Here is a 20,550-nt window from a genome sequence, read left to right on the forward strand (position 1 = left end):
GGTTTCAATATGTCCTTAAAGAGATAGTTTACCCTGCACATTGGACTGTAATTCACCCTTTTAGAATCAGATGAAAATACATCCTCCTACCAAGCAAATGCCATATGGTATCATCACCCCCTTGAACTCAACACAGCATGTCAGATGACAAGTCTGCCAGAAGATGTATGTGAACTAAATTTCCTCATAACATTTTATAAAATGGGCAAACGCCTTGTCATGCTCCTACCTGACTGTGCATCTAAAGTAGCAAGCATAAGCGATCACTGTGTGCTTGTTTACTAACCGCCTTCTGCTAACATCTCTGCATGTGTGCTTGCTAAATGTGCTGTTCTCACGCTGGTGTACATTCATAATCTGCTGTAATGGTGTTTGTTGCAAGCAGCATTCATCCAGCTGGATCGGTCAAGGCAGCCATTGCCACTGATGATGACCAAACACTTCTGTCTTTTTCTCTCTGCATTTTCATGTTCCTCTTCCCTCTGTTGCTCTCTTCTGTTTTACTTTTTACTCCCCCTGCCTCATAAGAATAGAAAAAAGCCATTTATTTATTAGCGTGCGATTATAAATGGAGCACAACATCAGAGAAGTATGACCACTGCATTTAACCCATCAAGGATGAACCATGAGCAGCAGGCACCACTTAGCCAGCACCTGGTGAGCAGTTAGGGGTTCAGTGTCTTGCCCAAAAACACTTGAACAGGCAAGGGATAGTTTGTCAATCGAATCAGGAACGTTACGTTCGGAGATGTCTGCCCTCGCCACCTGAGCCACACCGCCCCTAAAAGCTATCAGTCCACCTCTTTTCTTTTCTTTTCCTTTCTTCCCTTCGCTCTTTCTTCCCTTCGGTCTTCGCTCTCAAGCCATCACTTATTCTGTCAGTACTCATTTCCTGTCTTATTTAACTCAAATACTGTCTGTCTGTACCCATCTTATCAAATTCATATTTACTTTACTGGCATGAGCACAATTAAACACTATACCACAGGCCTAATGTACAAGATTTATATGCACCTTTTCGGTCGAAAGACAAAAATAGTATCACATGGTATTTCAAACTTTATACACGTAATATGATTCTTCTCAACCACATTACCTTACTATATAAAAAACAAAAAACAAAAATAAAAAAATCAGTGTATTGCCAATTTTGGCCAGTCAAAAAAAAGCATGGGTGGATGGATTGCTACAGTGAGTCATTCTGACACGACAGGAACTGCAATTTGTCTTGCAATGTTGTTCTCTCACTTTTCTCCTCTGTTGTATGCTATCTCTCTTCTTCCTCTCCTCCTTTCAGGATGGCTAATTTTTTAGCTTTTTTTTCCTGTAAACTCATAATAAGATTGGCATAAACCGGTTTTCACACACAGGCATACACAACCATTTTTGGAAGTCATTTCTCTCTCGCTAGTGAAAATACATATGTACTGCACATAACGCACTTGCAGCTTAAAAAACACACATGTGCATTTAAGGCACACACACACACACACACACACACACACACACACACACACACACACACACACACACACAAACATATTTGGGGCAGCTCTTTGTGTTCCAGTGTCCGCGTCTGCTCGAGGCCTCTCAACGTGAAAGGCATGTGACATCTCTCTTTGTTATGTTACTCTCCGTCTCGCCATCTCTCATCAGCCTCTCTCTTTACCTATCCATCATTACCTCTCCACACCATTCCCCATCTTTTTAACTCAATTCCTGTCCATCTCCCCTTATTAATTCTCCCCCCCATCTCTTCCATCAGCCTCTCCACCTCTGTCATTACTCTCCATTTCTCTCTTTCACTCACCCGTCTTTCATTTTCACCCTTTTCATTTAGTATTTCACGTTTTTTTTTTTTTCCCCAGCCGCACAAACAGCTTAAGAGTGCTCCCACCAGGAGGCTGAGTATCTCAATACAACCTTGGATATAACAAACCAGCCCACTCGAGCAGCCTCAGGTGGACGTCTTTACTCTGGACTAAAAAAGATGCAAGTGGCTGAATATATCTAGATAGGAATGTTTCAATATAGGCATGATGGGAGCGTTACTCTGTTACGCTTTACTACCAGAGTCCATGTGAAAGTCAGACTGAAGAGAACAATGTTAAGTTCAGTTCTGTAAGGTTTCCTTGAGACAGTTTAATTAAAAATTTTCCGTTCATCTGACTTTCTTTTCAGTCATCGAAAATGAGGCTTCTTTAGGTTTCGTTCTGAAAGTCAAATGGCAAGTTAACACTAAGGATTCATGCATTAGTATTGAATTGTGGATTTCTGCATTAACGAAGGCACCTGACAGGGGCCTGATAGTGACATCTAGTTATAAAGGATGATAACTAAAAACACAGCAATTATAGGGCTCTTACACAACCGCCAGAATCAAAATGCACTATTTATGACATTGAACAGTCTATTGTCTTAAATTATGCTATGGGTGTGTTTATATACACAAGTACAGCAAACCACTGCTGCTTAAGACTCTGCAGAAGTGGAATATGAGAGATTAATATCCATTAAAGGTCAAAGCTGAGAATAATGGATGTGTCACAAGTTCAAAAGTTTAATGCCCACATTTTATACAAAACATTCAGACTGTACAATTTGAGGACAACATTCCAGTGATGAGATGCCACAGGAGCAACTCCAAAAACCCATACATAGTGCATGCAGCTGCTTTTACTGTGCATCACTCTAATGCAACAGGTGCACTACAATATACTACATGGTGAGGTTTAACAGTGGTACTAAACATTGTGAATATCTGTAACTTAATTATATGATATTACATTTATATTTCTAGGTTCTTTCCTATTATAGACCTTTTTCAAATAACAGGTTCATCCTCTGTAAATTCAAACCACCCAGCCCCAACCCCCTTCGTTATATAATCCCTACTTTGCGCCGTAGCTCTTGTGTGTGTGTGTGTGTGTGTGTGTGTGTGTGTGTGTGTGTGTGTGTGTGTGTGTGTGTGTGTGTGTGCGTTTACGAAGGGGATACTTGGGTCTAAGCCTTTTGGAGGGGCACTGAGCCAACTGGCTGACATCACTAACTAAGAGCACACACAGTTGCCCACCCAGAGATCAAACAATTGTTTTGCTTTTTGCCACTTGAGTCATTTGAGATAAATACTGTATACTCTGGATGCAGCTTTTATTTTCGAGCTGCACATACAAAAAGAAACCATGCACTGATGGCAGAAAATGTACTACCATTCACATTCATGTGTGACCTTGAAGAGTCACTTATTTTCTCTGTATGTACTAAAAAAATAATACAAGATTTAGACAGAGGAGGGACAGCAGGAGAAGACTAGTTACGCATTTCTAATCAAAAGCATCTTAACGGTGTATATGTTTTAAGTGTATAGGTTGTATGATGTATAGTTCCAAGCGATTGGATAACCTTTTGCATTGTTCACGGAAAACTAGCTGTCGGTAGACAGACAGCAAACAAAAACAATATCCATCAACAATTTCTGTTCAATAAGGCTTGATGATTTTTTGTTATTTTCTTCAGACATCAGCTGCCCTGATTTAGGATTATTTTCCAATACTTTCATGCTTGTTGATGAGAAGTCTCAATAACTCATTTTAGTGCCAAATAATGATGCCTGGGAATCTCAAGACCTGGAATGATTTGAATCTAGATTTGGAACACCACGATTCAATGGTCATATAATCATAATTTTTGATTTGTAATAATTTTTCTTTTTGCTCTAATACCTGAATTGTAATGATCCACAATTGAAATGAAAAACAACTCTACTTTTTCTATCACAGAAAGAATTGTTGACACAAATGTTAATGCCAGTATCACTGTTCAGAAAAACAAATGAATGTAAGGAGTTTGGAGTTTTGGGACAAATCATTGTGACAGGTGATTTGCAAAGTGTATTATTTATTACTCTTGTTACAATTGCTACACTTGTCACACTTAGCTTAGGTCAAAACACAATATGTTGCAATACTATATGCTGTCCTGTTTTATCTATATGTGTTCTATATGTTGTGTTCTATGAAAGCTGACTTGACTTGACTATGAGTCCTACTACTTTGCACAGGTACAAAATCTCTCACACACCTCTGTGCGATTCTTTTTTTGAGTACTTTTTGTGATACAAAATGACTATCAACTCTTCTCATCAAAAACCAGAATCATTTTGAAAATAGCATTTAAATGTTTAAAATTGTAATTTATTTTTTTGCAAAAAATAAAATCTGAAGCTAACATCTCTATAACAGCAGGATATGATTCTCTGTTGCCTAATTTGGCATCTCACTTATTCTCTTACTTGCAAAATGGGTGTTGAGAAAGAAATAGAAAGAGAGTTTTCTTTTCGAGTAGACTTTGATGGCTCTATCTAATGTTGGCCAAATGCAACAATAGTTTTTTTACAGCAAAAAAAAATTGAAGAGAAAAACAGATAATACAGCAGCATTTATTTATGGATGTTTTGTTTAAGTGACACAATAAGAGAAGGAGGACATATTACTGCTGAACTGCACTCAAGAGGAGAGAAAGCAGCTTGAAATTTGGCTTATAAAAGCAGGGTGAAGATCAATTATAGGATGCACACTGATGGTGATACACTAGTCAGACAGCACTGGGGGTTAAGAAAAAGGCAGTTACTAGTGCTTTTCATCAAGCATCATAAAACATCACAATTTAGTAGCGATGGAACAGGGTCTTACTCTGCCCTTAAAGATACAAAAATGGGACCTTTTTCAACCGTTAACAAGATCTCTTATCAAAGAAAAAACTCCATCAAAATCATTCAGAATGTCTCACAAGAAGAAGCTTCTTTCTCTCAGAAAACACAAGTAATTAAAAAAAAAATTGATGTGTAAATCTTTACAATCAAATCCTATTTAGCCACAGTTTCCCCTCTGTCTGCCCTGGGAAAATGCTCGTATTCCACTTCGTCCTTACTGTTTTAGTATTTTTTTGTTCACTGCTCCACACATGATATGAAACATAAATAACCTGGAAACCTAATCAATACACTGGTCTCAGTTTCTAATCACCCAACGGATCTTAAAGGGCCATCTCTAATTTAGTCTTATTTACAACCGCTCCACCCCTGCAATGCCAGTCAAAACCACTTATCTTGTGCAGGGCAGGTTTAAAAAGAGGACTATCTAGTAGCCACTGTGTGATGTGGAATGTCACAAAGTCTTTTAATCTGATCAGTTGCAAGTCGTCTGATTGTGCCCACAGCAGTGTTTGATCCCCAACCATCCTTAGCATCCCCTGGATGATAAAACAAATTGGGGGAGACCAGACACATTCGCCAGGCTGTCATACATCACAGAGCATTTCAGTTAATGAGGCGGCGTATAAGAATCAGTCACCTATAATACATAGAGAAAATGATGCAAAGATGTAATGTCTGCATACAAATAAAATTGTGTCTGCAGATGAGTGGAATTCTGTCAAATTTCCAGAAAAAAAAAATCTAAACAGCAGTCCCAAGTAAATGACCACATTAGAGGAAAAGTGTGTGTGTGTGTGGGGGGGTTATGGTGATTCGTATTTTTCACAAAGAATGTGCTGAAGCTGCTGTCTCAAGTGCCTTCCTCACTAGCTTCATGTTTTTAGTTTTGTTGTCTATGTGTTTCTTGTTGTGATATCCTTGAAGATATAGAAAACTGAAATTACTGATATAAACACATACAGATCTCTGTCAAAAAAGCATTTAAAGGAAAAAAAAATAATAACAGGTGGTGAATTTGTTGATGTGTTTTTTTTCCTGTGCCCAGGGTTATTCATTAAATATTTCACGAGATAACATTAAGGCTGTGTGCATTTTAAAGGTCTGACATCCTTCTGTGGAACACTTCATTAAAAGTTCATGTGAGGTCCTAATTAAAAGGAGTAACATCTGCAGAACATTAATGTGGTTTCCAGAGTGAACTATTTCTATTTCGGTTTGTTACGTAAGTAAATGAAGACAAATGAGGATGTGGTGTAATTCTTGTTTATTTGATTGTCCTGTGACCTTCGACTGAACAAACCCGACATCTATCTGCCGCTAATAACACACACACAGCACATTATCGGAGCAAGACAGACAAATAAGTCATCCTGCATTTCTCTCACTGAGTTGGGTTGAGCTCTCTCTTTCTCTTTCTCTCCTCCTCTCTATGTTTCCATCCTCTTTCGACTTATCCAATCTTCAGGCAGTGTTTGCTCTTACGCACCCCCACCCACCCGCGCAGGGCTGACAAAGTGTCAGACCGCGGTGCCAGTCTCACTCCTCTCTTTGCATTCTGTGAAGAAAGCTGGCAGACTCTAAAATGAGTTTAAGGAAGTGGGTCTAATCCAAGGTGATTTATCTAAATGGGAAAGTGGTGTGTCTGTGTGTGTGTGTTCGTGTGCATGTGTGTGCGTTCCAGTTTTCATGCTTGTGTGACTTTCGGTATGTGAATGTTCTACTAACATGAATATAGTTAGAATTTATTCACACTGTTGTTGTTTGTGTATGAGTTTGTGCGTGGGAGATAATATGTGTTTGTGTTGGAAAGAAAGAGGGAGTGTCTCTGTGAATGTGTGTGTGTGTGTGTGTATTGCTTTATTCATGAAAATGCAGCATCAATCCTGGTTTGTATTCATTAAGGATGTGTGTGTTCTACTTACGAGTGAACAGTTTGGGCTTATTCCTGTATTGTTCATGTTCAACAGTGTGTATGTATGTGTCTGTATGAGTACGCATCTGTGTTTGTGTGTGTGTGTGTGTGTGTGTGTGTGTGTGTGTGTGTGTGTGTGTGCGTGTGTGTGTGTGTGTGTGTGTGTGTGTGTGTGTGTGTGGGCGGGCAGATGAAAGAGACAAGCTCACCCAAGAGACACTGATGAACAATGCATTTGTGAGGGATTTTACACACTCACAGGCACACATGTGCGTACACACATGCATGCACACACACACCTCTGACGTTAAAACATTTATTAGAATGCTGTGCTAACCTGCACCAGAGGTTGGGTTTGCAGGCTCTGACTCCTCCATTGTGTCCTGTCAGCAGGTGATGACTAAATCAGTCACTGCAGACGTTCAGAATCACTGCTGCTTCCCTTGCAGACGGTTTCATCAGAGGCAGAGCCAACACAACAACTGGATGGAGCTGACCTTGATTTGGAGTGGGTGTAGTGGGGGGAGACTTGGACAATTTTACTCTTGAAAACCCCTTTTCCTTCTCGTCTATCGAGATGCAGACATATTTCCTGTTGAGACAGTCAGTAATTTGGCCCTACTATAATCCCAAGGCAAGGAGAGAAATGAGATGCAATATCTGCCATCTTGCTTCCTGCTGTCATTCAACGTATTATTACCCTCTTTTTTCCACAAGCTTCGAATTCCTAGCCACCCACATGTTGGCATGCAGCGTGTTAACATTGTGTGTGTCAGCACCACAGAAACACCATCAATGGAAAGTCAGTAAGGATTCATGTTGAATGTTGGACACTAAATCGCCGGTTAAACAACACCATATTCTGAGCAGTAGATCTTGCTTGGCAGTTTTGGCAATTTCATACTATCATTTATTCACAGAAACTAGCTACTTAAATTACATTGACTTATCATTTGTTTGAAACATCTTTTTATGTACCGGTAGTTCTGACCTTTTTTCCCATTTTCAGTATACATTTTAGTTTAGATATTCCATATAAACTATTCCAAGGGAACCTGACCATACATTTCCAAAGACATCTATATTGATTAACAAGAGATTATGTAGTTTTACTGAAGTTGGGGCTTTGACAATGGATTTTATGAACTTTTATGAATGGCTTGATTGGGTCTTAAGCGCCCATATCTTAATGTAAAGTCCTCTGTTTCCACAACCACATTAAAATCCTTCCTTACGAAATGATTTGCATTGGTATTGTTTCCATGGTAACACATATTTGCAGCCCCCAAGTCATGCTGTCAGTTTATAGATTTTCTGTTGATTGCCAGATAAAGCTGCCTTTTGCCAAATTATTTTCATACAGAAAGAACATACATTTGACTGTACATATACTTCAATACAAATCTCATTATAGTCCTGATGTGAGGTTCCCAGAAAAATTAATAGATGCTTGAACACCCAACACCCTCGGAGAGGGAGAATGGATAAAGGTAATGGTCCACTGCTTCAATAAACTATATTCCTTCTCTGTTAAATTTAGACCAGTTGACAACGCATGGTCTTCAATGAAAACGCACTTCAAACATCAAGAGAGAATAACAAGGTGAAACAGGGCACTGTCTCTGCACACCAAACACCCAATTTAAAGTGATTTAAAAACAATCAACTGATAAATATATGAATGCATTTCTGTACATACAGTTTTAAGTGTCACCCAAATCACATAAAAACAAGCTGTAGGAATATTTGATTTTTAAGTGTGCCAAGAGCATTGCACCGACACACCATGTTATGGAATTGGTGTGTGTATGTGATTTGTGTGACATCAGCTACTTAGTCACCATGGGAGTCTGGACTCTGCGCCACAGACTTTTATTGATGATATTTAGAGAGATCAATCACATAAGACTGCACTATTTCCCCCTTTCCTAACTGCTGCTCAAGCAATCATAAGCTTAAAAAGCAATTTCCATTCATGGATCATCAAGTTTTCTTGCCAAAAAGCCAAGTCTTGAAAAATCTAGGATAAAACTTGAAAAACCCTCTAAGCAACCACAGAGTTCTTCAGGGAGGGGATGCAATTTACAATTTCACCTGCAGGATATCTCTAGATCCTACATCCTGGTCCTTGAATGACAATATTGTGCCGCTTGCCAAAAGCATAACCATTTATTAAACCAAACCTCTGTGGAGCATTTGTATGGCACTTAAACTTACGTGAACACATCTATGGAGAGGCCACCTAATGTGATTCCCTAATGTGTGTTGTCACCCACAAGTAGAACTGTCTTTTTAGGGATTACATTAAAGGGCACTCAATTCTGCATCAAGAGTTTAGTTTTGTGTTTGACGACGGGATGGAGAGTTGGGCAGCAGAGCACTCACAATGCAGGAGCTTTCGAAGACATTTAATCCAACGAATGAAATAAAAGGAAAAGTAGAGAGGCAAAGGACTACAAATTTGATTGAAACCCTTCATTTATGCTCTATCAAGATTTTTTTCATTTCAGGCAGAGGGGGAAGGAAGACAAGGGAATGATTTGATTACAATAGTGGCTTTGAATGATTTTATCAGGCATGACAACTATTTTAGACAATCCATTCTCATGCTTCAGTGTTTACTGCCGAATTCAACCTCGGGCCAAATGGAGTAAATGCAGCTGTACATTTGCCTTCCCTTTGCATATGACCCAAGTTGTATACCCTTCCATACTCCTGATTAGCAAAGGCAACATTACAACCCCCATTTGAAAATACATTGTGGAATTCCAGGAGACCGGTGAAATCTGAGAAATTCAACAGCAAGTGGGAAACAACACTCACAGACACTCAAATTTGTGACTTGATGGTTATTTTGGCAATCATTTAAGTGTCTAACTCTCGATACAAAGACAAAGATTGAGCCTGCCAAACATGCAAATGTAGTATATAGACCAAGGAGGAATGGACCAACTAGCTGTTTTGCAAATCCCAAGCATGTCCAAGTTGTACTCTCAAGTCTTCACCAGAAAATCCAAATCAGTGAGAAAAGTGTTTTGAAAATTCACAAGTCTGATACTTCAGGATCTTTATGTGACCTTACAAGCAGAGATGGATTTTTCTCAGGGAGAATAGAAAGTATTTCAAGTTGAAAGTCAGAAGTCCAAGAGATGTCACAAATCATCAGTGTTGAGTTGCAAGTCAGTCTGACTCATAAGTAATTTCTGGAAGTACATTTATACTTTCTCCAAGGGTCTCCGTTTGAAGTCAGTATAGATTAAAAATGTGACAATTTTTTTCCACCCTGGAAAAATCTGTTGTACAGTAATGACCTAAACATGACCTTAACAGCACAGCAGACCATTTCAGATGGCCTTGAGATTCTGCCTTGCCAACTGCTGACCCACTAGCTGCCTGGAAATGCAAGCAAAGTTGATCAGAAAATCACAAGACAAAGGCGTTTGAGATGTGCCACGTAGGAATAGTTTGGCCTGACAGGACTGACTGCAACATAACCAGAAAGAATTAAATTAAGGTCTACCTTTGGAAACTATGTTGTCTTATAACCTCATAACTTTACATACAGCAGAACAGCAGCTTCAACTGTGTAAGCCTCATTTGCCCTACTTAAAGCCTAAATTAGTAAAATATGAAGGCATAGGGATTGAATGAAAAAACATAACTGTCTTTTTATCTTTTGCATGACCGTATGTGGTTAACATTCATACAGAAATTCTGATTCGTCTTGACTATAAACATTCTTCTTCTCCTTTTAGCTTTTCGCTTCAGGTGTCGCCACAGCGAATCAACCTTCTCCATCTAACCCTAGCCTCTGTATCCTCCTCTCTCATACCAGCTACCTTCATATCCTCTCTTACTACATCCATAAATCTTCTCTTTGGTCTTCCTCAAGACCTCCTCCCTCGCAACTCCAATTCCAGCACCCGTCTACCTCCTCTGCACAGGACAGAACCATCTCAGTCTGGCTTTTCTGACCTTCTCTCCAGAACATCTAACATGTGCTGTTCCTCTGATAGACTCTTTCCTGATCCTATCCATCCCCGTCACTCCCAAAGAGAACCTTAGCATCTTTGTCTCTGCGACCTCTAGCTCTGCCTCCCGTCTTTTTGTCATTGTAACTGTTCCTAGACCATACAGCATCGCTGGTCTCACCACTGTCTTGTACACCTTTCCTTTCATTCTGGCTGATAGTCTTCGAACCCATAGTACCCCAAACACTTTTCTCCACCCATTCCAACCTGTTTGAACCCATCTCTTCATCTCTTACCACACTCTCTGCTGCTCTGGACTGTTAACCCCAAGTTCTTGTAATCCTCCGACTTCTTGATCTCCATTCCCTGTAGCCTCACCGTTCCACCCGGGTACCTCTCATTCCCACACATATACTCTGTCTTGCTGCGACTAACCTTAACCTTTCCAGAGCATACTTCCACCTCTCAAGATTTCCCTCAACCTGTTGTCTGCTCTCACAGCAGATCACAATGTCATCTGCAAACATCATGGTCTATAGAGATTCCTGTCTAACCTCATCTGTCAGCCTGTCCATCACCACTGCAAAGAAGAAGGCGCTAGGAGTTGATCCCTGATGGAGTCCCACAACTTCTCTCTTACCCCTACAGCACCCCTCACCACTGTCTCACAGCTAGGCTATATGTCCTGCTCCAGTCTAACATACTTCTCTACTACTCCGGATTTCCTCATACAATACCAGAGTTCCTCTCTTGGCACCCTGTCGTGCTTTTCTAGGTCTACAAAAACACAATACAGCTCCCTCCGGTCTTTTCTGTGCTTCTCTATTAGCATTCTCAAAGCAAACACTGCATCTGTAGTACTCTTTCTAGGCTGAAACCATACCGCTGTTAACAAATGCTGACTTCTGCTCTCATTCCAGTTTCCACGACTCTTTCCCATAACTTCATTTTATGGCTCATCAACTTCCTCCCTCTATAGTTGCCGCAATTCTGCACATCCCCCCTTATCCTTCAAAATGGGCATCTTCTACGGAAACTCTACCACTGCCTCTCCTAGATACTTCCATACCTCCACAGGTATATCATCAGGACCAACTGTCCTTCAACTCTTCATTCTCTTCAATGCCTTCCACACTTAACTTTTACTAATCTCTGCTACTTTTTGGTCTACAATCTCCTCTACCCTTGCTTCTCTTTCATTTTCCACAATCATCAGCTCTTGAAAGTACTCTTTCCATCTTCCCATCACTCCTCTAGCATCTGTCAATACATTTCCCTTTCTATCCTTAATCACCCGGACCTGCTGTACATCCTTTCCATTGCTGTCTCTCTGTTTCGCCAATCTGTATAGATCATTCTCTCCCCCCTTACTGTTCAACCGAGCATACGAGTCATCGTACTTTGTGTTGCCTTTGCTACCTCTATCTTTACCTTGAGCGTATCTCCCTCTACTCCCATCTATTCCCTTCAGTCCCCTCAGTGTCCCACTACTTCTTTGCTAACTGGTTTCTCAGTATATACTCCTGCACTTCCTCATTCCACCAAGTCTCCTTAACTACTTTTCCTTCCAGATGATACATCAAGTATCCGTCTCTCCAATAACATTAGCTGTAGTTGTCCAATCATCTGGAAGCTCTCCCTGACAACACAGAGCCTTCTCAACTCCTACCTGAAAACCATACAACACCCCTCCCTTTTCAGCTTCCACTAATTTGTCCTCTGCTCTGCCTTTGTCCTCTTGATCTTGCTTGTCACCAAAGTTATCCTACAAACCACCATCCTATGCTGTCTGGCTACACTCTCACCTACAACTAGTTTGCAGTAACTGATCTCTTTCAGGTTACCTCATCTGTACAAGATGTAGTCCCACCTCCGCTCTTATAAATTACCCTATGTTCCTGTCTTTTCTGGAAAGAAGTGTTTACTCCAGCCATTTCCATCTTTTCAGCATAGTCTACCACCATCTGTCGCTCTGCGTTCCTATCCTGTATACCAAATCTGCCCATTACTTCTTCATCCCCTCTGTTGCCTGCACCACAAGCCCATTGAAGTCTGGTCTGGACTATAAAGGGTACATATATATATATATATATATATATATATATATATATATATATATTCATATATAAGTGTATATATATATATATGAGAATACAGCACCAAAAACCTTCTCATCACATCACAAAATATGTGAGTGTATGTGAGTGAAGATTATTAAAAATCTTGATTTATAAATTGTTTAAAAACAGCTTCCATTCTTACTTCGTGACCCGGCAATGATTCAATTACTCCTATATTTCATGTAGTATCAGCAAAATATTCATAACTGTAACCCAGCTACCATCTTGGGTAACCATCTCCCTACTTTTCAAGCCCTTGACCGAGCATTTAAAGAGATTAAAACTGATGAATAGTTATTCAGTAGTGCAGAGTGGTGAGCAGAGCCCCAGCCTGTGGAAACAGGCCTCAGTGTGGATGACAGGCCTAACAAGCTAAATATAGCCTTCTGGGTTATCTCCTCTGTGGGCGCAGCGAGCCCGTTGTTGCTTCACATTATTTACGTGTCTGCGCCTGTACCCTCCTTCTCTCTCTCTCTCTCTCTCTCTCTCTTTCTCTGTCTCTCACTTTCACTCTCTCTCATACACTTGCTCTCTTCCTTATATTTTATGCCAACCCCACACAAACACATCACTATCCCTTTCTCTTGCACTGTTAAATATTCTTCCCTCCATTTCATCCCTTCACTACACATATATTTTTCCACACTCCATCCCTCCTTTCTCCAACTCTGTTTCCTTGTATCTCTTCTTTCATGTCTTCTTTCACACTTTCTCTATCATTTATGTATCACTTCTCTTTTTATCTCCCGTCTTTCTCTATCGTTCTCTTCCTCTCCTCTTCTATTCCCTTTATCTCTACCTCCCTTTGTATTTTCCCTCCCTCAGCAGCTCTTTGCTTTTTCTGACACTGAGCTTTCTCTCTCTCTCTCTCTCTCTCTCTCGCTCGCTTTCGCTCTCTATCTCTCTCTCTCAAGCTGTCTTTGCCTTTGAGCGGCTCTTTCACGCCCCTCCCTCTCATTTCTCTCTCTTTTCCACCTTCTAATTTCTAAACCATGCCTATGAAATAGCATTGCTCTGCATTAGCTATCCGCTCGACCACTGTTAATTCTGGTTAGAATAATATAGCCTGGAGTCCTGACTGCCTGTCATGCTAGCCTATATGCATATATCATCTGTATCTGCAACTGGCAGCCTTTCTGCAGAGGCAGCTGTTAAATATTTAAGCCAGGATTTAATCAAATATCATTGGACTCCACGGTGCTACTCATCTTACCAAGGATGCAATAGTCATACAGCCAATGACATTAAATAGACACAAAGTTTAAACCAATGTCATAGCCCTGTATGTGTCAGAGAGTGACATTTATGCTGCCCCATGTTTCCAGTCCTGGTTTGAGATTTGGTTGTAATGATTGTGGAAGGTGAATGTCTGGGCAGTTCACTGTTATCAGAAATTCAGTTTAGACCCCGGCTAAATTAAGGAATGCCTTGGTTAGATTAGGAGTGAGGTTGTTGTTTCTTGTTTGTTTTTGTTTTGTTGTTTTCTCAGTGACTCTTTGTGAGGTTGTTCTGTACCGTGCCATAATTATGCATTAAGACAAATATGCATTTTACCTCCTATAACAAATTGTTTAGGCTTTTTAAACAAGTGCTGATATTTACATAAATATACATGAATTTGATCCAAACATGATCTTCTGTTTTGATAGACCATTCCAGAGTTATGTTTGGGCAGTTCAGGACACCAAACACTAGCTTTGCAGGATACTGTGTTGCCTAATTTTGATATGTTTATACATACACTAAAAATAAAACACCTTAATCAACAAACCTTGAAGACTGGGAAGAATTGATAAGAAAATTATGCTGAAATTAAATACAATTAAACTACAAACTACAAAACCAAAACCACAACTTTAAGAACAGTACTATGATTTTACAGATAATCCTGAAAAGATGTTGCAAAACCACTGATGTTCATCTTACATGAGCAGAAATCCAATATTTTGACTCGTTTGATTTTGTATGGCACAAATGACAAACTCAGTGTGTCACAAGCATTAGTGGCTTGGCTGTGTAAATGCAGCTTCGTACAAAATGGGGACAGGGTCCTGTGTGTAAGTGCCAAGTCACATCACCTTGTTCTTTGTTTGTGTTTATCTGTCTTTATGTCTGCCTGTTTGCTTTGCTGACGTATGCTCTGCATGTCAATCATGAGTCTCTCAGTCGCTCTCTCTTTCGGTTTCTGTCCTTCCATCTGCGAGTCTATCCACCTCACGTGCCTGAACCTGCCTGCTTTTCCCAGGTTTATGAAAAGTGAGCAGCTCTGCAGATGGTGCATATCAAATTCTGGTCAACTCACTGTGGATTTTCTATCACAGTCGAAGGCTTACGATGCATGTGAGCCCCCAGCTGCACACACAAGAGAGACCTGAGGTTGAGCAAAAAGAATTAACACCTGGTGTTTGTAGCAGTTTTAATTTAATGTTGACCAATTTCCAGATTCATGTAACAAATTGTTGTTCGTGCAGAATTTCTAATTAAGATAATAACATAATGTCATGCTTGGCATATCATTATTTTGACCTGCAAAAATTTGTCTTCTTTCTTTTTTTTCCCTCCACATAGTGAACTCTCAATCATTTGAGGCTCAATATCAGGAAAAAACTGAAAACCTTGTGCTGAATGACAAGAGAGTGAGTTGGGGCTGGTCTAGTTGGTGTTAAGATAAAGGATGTGAGGGGCTTGAATCCCAGTCAATAAAAAGAAAAAAATTACCAAACCTAGACTAACAACACCCCTTTCTGAAGTCCCTTTCACATATCGTATCGTCACTATTCTCTGAAGTATTTCTCAGAAATTGTATCTGTTGAATTAATTAATAGATACAAGTGTTTTGCACCATCGTTATCATGTTGATCTTTAACCAAAAAACAATTTAAAAATGTAGGCACCTCATCTCTTAGTCAGGCACTTCGTCAGACAGTGTACTGTTAATTGTTGGAACCAGTGAGAACTAAATCAAGATTTCAAACATAAAACAAAGATGAAAGACAAGACAAGGCAAAACGGCAGAACATGACAAAAGTTCTGATGGTAAAATAGGGGGATATTTAAAAATAGAAATGAGAAAGGAAAAAGAACACCTTGATTCTAAAATCTACTGTATGGAATTTCAGCTATTTCAGAGCATCCTGCATGGATGTGAATCCTTTGCAGAAAACCATCATGTGCTTTTCAAAGTGTCAGAATAGCCCAATAAGGCTCAATCTATTTGGAGTTCTGCCTGGACTCACCATAATGTAGTGCCTCTGCATCTCAGTCTTCTCACTAGCCAACTTCTCACATTCAAGTTTCAGGCTGCAAAGGGACAGAAAAGGACAGTCAATTTAAGTTCTAAGTGCATTCAAATGTAAAGTTACTTAAACAGAGACTGCACACTACAGATATATGCATAAGGCCATTTATACGAATAAATATGTATTCCTCGATATAAACTGCATTCCATTTCTGCTTATGACTGCAATCTGTATCCCTGTATTTTATCAGTGAGACATCTGACACACCGCTCATAAATGCCACTGAATTAATGCACATTGACCTACATTATATTCTGTCTCCCTTTACAGATTTCTCTTTATTTGTAATGAAGGGCCAAATAAAGAGTAAAGAAAAAGAAAGGGAAAATAATGCATTACAGGACTACTTTGAGGCTGATGAAGTACAATACATTGGTACATTCATCTAGATTTCCTCTCAAACAATTTGCCATTTAACTTGTGCACTTTGTGTATGAGTGTGGATGTATCCTGTTAGTAAGTGTCAGTTTTGTGCAGTGTGTATATATGTGTGTACCTGTGATACTGCGCCTGGAGGAACTGGAATTCCTCCTTGATACGGTCCAGGGTCTCCAGGACTGTGAACTTGAAAGACTGGCCAGGCTGCAAGGGGACCTACAGAGGAAAAAAAAACAGAGAGAAATAAAATTACAACGGGAACATTTACTTTAGAATAATTAAGCATACGTGTATGTAACCAAGAACGTCCCTTTGCTTGTAAACATGGGAAATGTGTGTTATGCACTTGCAATACGTAATGTACAAGGTGTGTGTCTGAGTGTGTGTGTGTGTTTGTATCGAGTGAGCGAGTGAGCAAGTGAGCGAGTGAGTGACGAAGGCAAGAGGAAGAAAAAGCCAAGATGAAAGTGAGAGGAAAGGTCACTTCCTCTTCCCACACATCATAAAGCCTTGTCCTCTCCGTCTCTGTTCTCCTCCTTCACTAATGACTCTGCCTCCTTTCCACCACGGCCCCCCATCCTTTCTTCCTCTCTTTCTCCTTCACATTAGCATCCCCTCCCTTCTGTCAGCTTGCTAATGTATTCCCCGCTACAAAGAGCCGGGGAGAGAGGAAACGTCAAATGAATAAAATAGGGAATCGCAGCACCTGCTAAAAGCTAAAAAAGGACTGTCAAAACAAGCGCCCCACCCACACGGCAAAGGTCCCCCCCATCCATGTATGTCCAAAGAACTTTCAACAGAAATTTCTATCCTAGCGGCCATTGGGTTTGTGAAATAAAGGCCCTGCAAATGTATATGATTTTGTATTTGTTGGGGATGGGGGTCTAGGTTGTGGTGGGAATCATGGGTAGTGAGAGGTGATCAATGGTAGATTTTTGACACTTTGGATTTGTTTTCAAGAAAACACTTTTGGATTTCTCATTTTTATAATCCCCTTAATTTGGATAAGTTCCCATGTGGGATTTTGGGAGGAATGGAGAATGCCAGGTGGCCTTGTCAGGTCATTTACCTCTATCCTATCACGGGTCAGTAAGAAGCTTCACCTGTCACATAAAGGTTCACAATATCCTTAAAACTTTACACTCATAACAACATTTTCCAATTCCTTCTAATAAATATTTCATTCAATTTCAATTTTATTCAGACAATATTTTACCATAATAATTAGTAGCTGAACAGTTCTACTGCATGACATTTGCATGTAGTTTTTAGTTACTTTTCTGAATCTCCCATCCCATGACAAATTAAATAAACATATCAGATTATAATATCAATGATTATGATTATTGGTTGTCTGTGAACATGAAGGGTTAAATGTTTCTTTGTTGTTTGGAATAAATGTTCTCCATCCTAAGCTACATTAAAAACCCAATACCATTCTATTATAAGGTGGAAACAATTTTTTCTAAAATTCGAAGATACAACTTTAGTATTTGTTACTTTATTAAAGAAATAAGATGAGAATGGTCCACAACTGCAGATGTAATGAAAATAGGTAATATAATTACATGGCCAACAACGAACAGAAGCTAGGCGGGGCGTTGACATAAGTTTTAGATTTGATTGAATACGATTGGCTATGTAGACTTTTACCACTCATCTTGTGCTTTCACACTTTGCAGTTTCAAAGCAATTTAATCTTGAAAGCATCCACCCATTCACACACACACACACACACACACACACACACACACACACACACACACACACAAACGGCAATGGTGGCAGGGCGGTCACGCAAGGTCCTAAACATGCCATCGGGGGCACCTGTGTGGTTCAGTGTATTGCTCAAGGACACTTGGACATGCAGAAAGCAGGAGCCAGTAATTAAACAACCAGCCCTCCGATTGGATGACTAATCAGCAACTTATGCGCTTAACACTTGATGCAATTAAGCTTCTAAATGTATACGAACACAAAATTTACAGACCATACTATGTTTATTGATATAGTTACCCAAACCATCTCTTCATTTAAGTTTTAACTCACCAGTGTATCCAAAGTCAGCTGTACATTTTAATACTTTCTGTTTAGTTTGGTGGCTATCAGACCGGAGTTAAAAGATTGGTGGTTTCAGTGGCAGAGCTTCATTAGTCTAGACAAGCACAATTCAATTAGATTTCAATTAGTCCGACAGTGTAGGTCAGAGAGACAGTGGGTTCCCTAGTAATTAATCCGAAGAGCTGAGCTGAGCCGAGCTAAACTGAGCCATGGCAGACATAGTAGGGACATGCAAACGCCTGGATGGACACAACACACACAAACTCTCCGGGTGTGAGTGTGGGCGGGGTGGGGGAGGGGGGGAGATGGGTGGTGGGAGGGGGTAGGGGTGTCTGCCAACAGTTCCCTTCTGACCTTGATTTACACCACACACATTCAATGCTGGGGGGAGGCGGGAGGAAAGCGGTAATAGATAGTGATCCAGCACAGGCAGATACAAACATCCTGACACACACCCAGTCTCTCTCTCTCTCTCTGTCTCCCCCTTTTTCACTTCTGCGCACATGTATGCACACACACACACACACACACACACACACACACACACACACACACACATAGACCATACAGTCACCAACACATTGGAAAAACCCCTCAACAAACACACACACAATACCCAAGTATACACACATGCAGAAAGCACATAAGCCTACACAGAACACAAACTGGGTGGGAGAGTAGGGATGAAGGGATGAACCTAGAAGGAAAAAAGAAAGAGTCATCTGACAGACTGATGGATGGATGGATCGAAGGAGTGATAGACTAGTCTGACATTCTTACAGAGAAATGAAAGAACAAGCAGGGAGACAGATGATGAGAGAGCAGCATGACTGCTGACTGTGAGAGATAGCCGGTCATTCAGCCGTCTGACACCCAAGGGATGGAGGGAAAATGAAGAGACAGAGCGATAGCAAGGGAACAAGAGAGAGAGAGAGGGGGGGGGGTGGAGGAATAGGGTGAGGAATGTTGTAGTCAACACAGCCTAGTTGCTCTTCCCTGTGCACTGTCCGCCGGTAATGCTTCCACCATCTGCTACCATGAACACACAGACACAGTGCTGCTGGCGGGTTACATCAGCATCACAAAGTCGTATAACAAAGCCCATAGTCACAAATCAGGATTATACAACAGATCTGGGAGAGGCAACTGTTGGTGTCAACACGGCATCCCGTCTGCTGATAACAATTCAAAATTGTATCGTCTTTGGATGGGAAAAAAAAGAGAATAAAATAAAGCAGAAAGTGCCAATCTATATTTGACAGTTGCAGCTTTCTCAGGGGTTTTTAAAGGAAGGAAAGGAAATTAACTGACCCTCCCAAAGTAAGGAATTAGATGGTACTAAGAAAAGGCCTGAATTCGTCCGGAATATCTGAACAGGAAAGCTAAAATCAGACTTTGTGTGCGTGTGTGTGTGTGTGTGTGTGTATAACTGATAATAGGAGGCTCAGGCGATAAGTACAACTTCACTACTTCAGTGCAACCCACAATTTTTTTAATGATCTAAAAGGGAGAAGTGCAATTCTTAGCAATGTTTACAAAGGCAGAGGCATCTAGAAGTTATGCTGTACAATATGAACACCAGAGCAAAAATTTATTGTTAAAATTATGAGTGTTGGTCTCCTCTGTACAATGACAGATGGCAGTACAGACTGTTAGGGGTCCTATAGCCCGCCATGAAGAGACAAAAACAGCCTATCGCCTTCTGTGTTTTCATGTGTATACTTGTATTTGTGTGTGTGTGTGTGTGTGTGTGTGTGTTTGCGCATGTGCACGTGGGCTCTCTCATCATAAGGGATCCTGAAATCCAAAACTGATCCGGTTAATCTAGGAGGTGGATGTGTTGGTGGGAGGGGGGGGTCACTTGTGTACTTGTGTCCTCTCACACACCATGTGGGACTGCAGTCAATCACAATTTGGACGAGCTGGCACAGGCAAGCAGAGAATTAGGAAGGATTATCTATGGGGGGCAGTGGGAGAAGGGAGAGAAGGGTTGAGGGGTGCTGAGAAGGGTGAAGCCTGTTTCACTCTATCACTTAATGGGACAGAGGAGGAACCGGCAGAATCATAACCTTCTGTCTGTCACAGCCTATTCTGA

The 20,550-nt window shown here is 40.5% G+C and overlaps 1 protein-coding gene across 4 annotated transcripts in view; it reads right to left on the reverse strand.

Moving 5' to 3' along the window:
* Positions 1-20,550, reverse strand: part of tle2b (TLE family member 2, transcriptional corepressor b) — an 85,080-nt gene that overhangs the window by 48,192 nt on the left and 16,338 nt on the right. For all 4 annotated transcript variants that reach the window (XM_086162465.1, XM_086162464.1, XM_086162463.1 and 1 more), the window contains exons 2-3: positions 16,513-16,610; positions 15,954-16,017 (exon numbers count right to left, since the gene is read on the reverse strand). In XM_086162465.1, the coding sequence (XP_086018591.1) occupies positions 15,954-16,017; positions 16,513-16,610 (162 nt within the window). The remainder of the gene's footprint in view (positions 1-15,953; positions 16,018-16,512; positions 16,611-20,550) is intronic.

Source organism: Fistularia commersonii, chromosome 16 (assembly GCF_037954325.1).
Source record: "Fistularia commersonii isolate RoL2024-O1a breed Wild chromosome 16, RoL_Fcom_v1.0, whole genome shotgun sequence".
NCBI classification, from domain to species: Eukaryota; Metazoa; Chordata; class Actinopteri; order Syngnathiformes; family Fistulariidae; genus Fistularia; species Fistularia commersonii.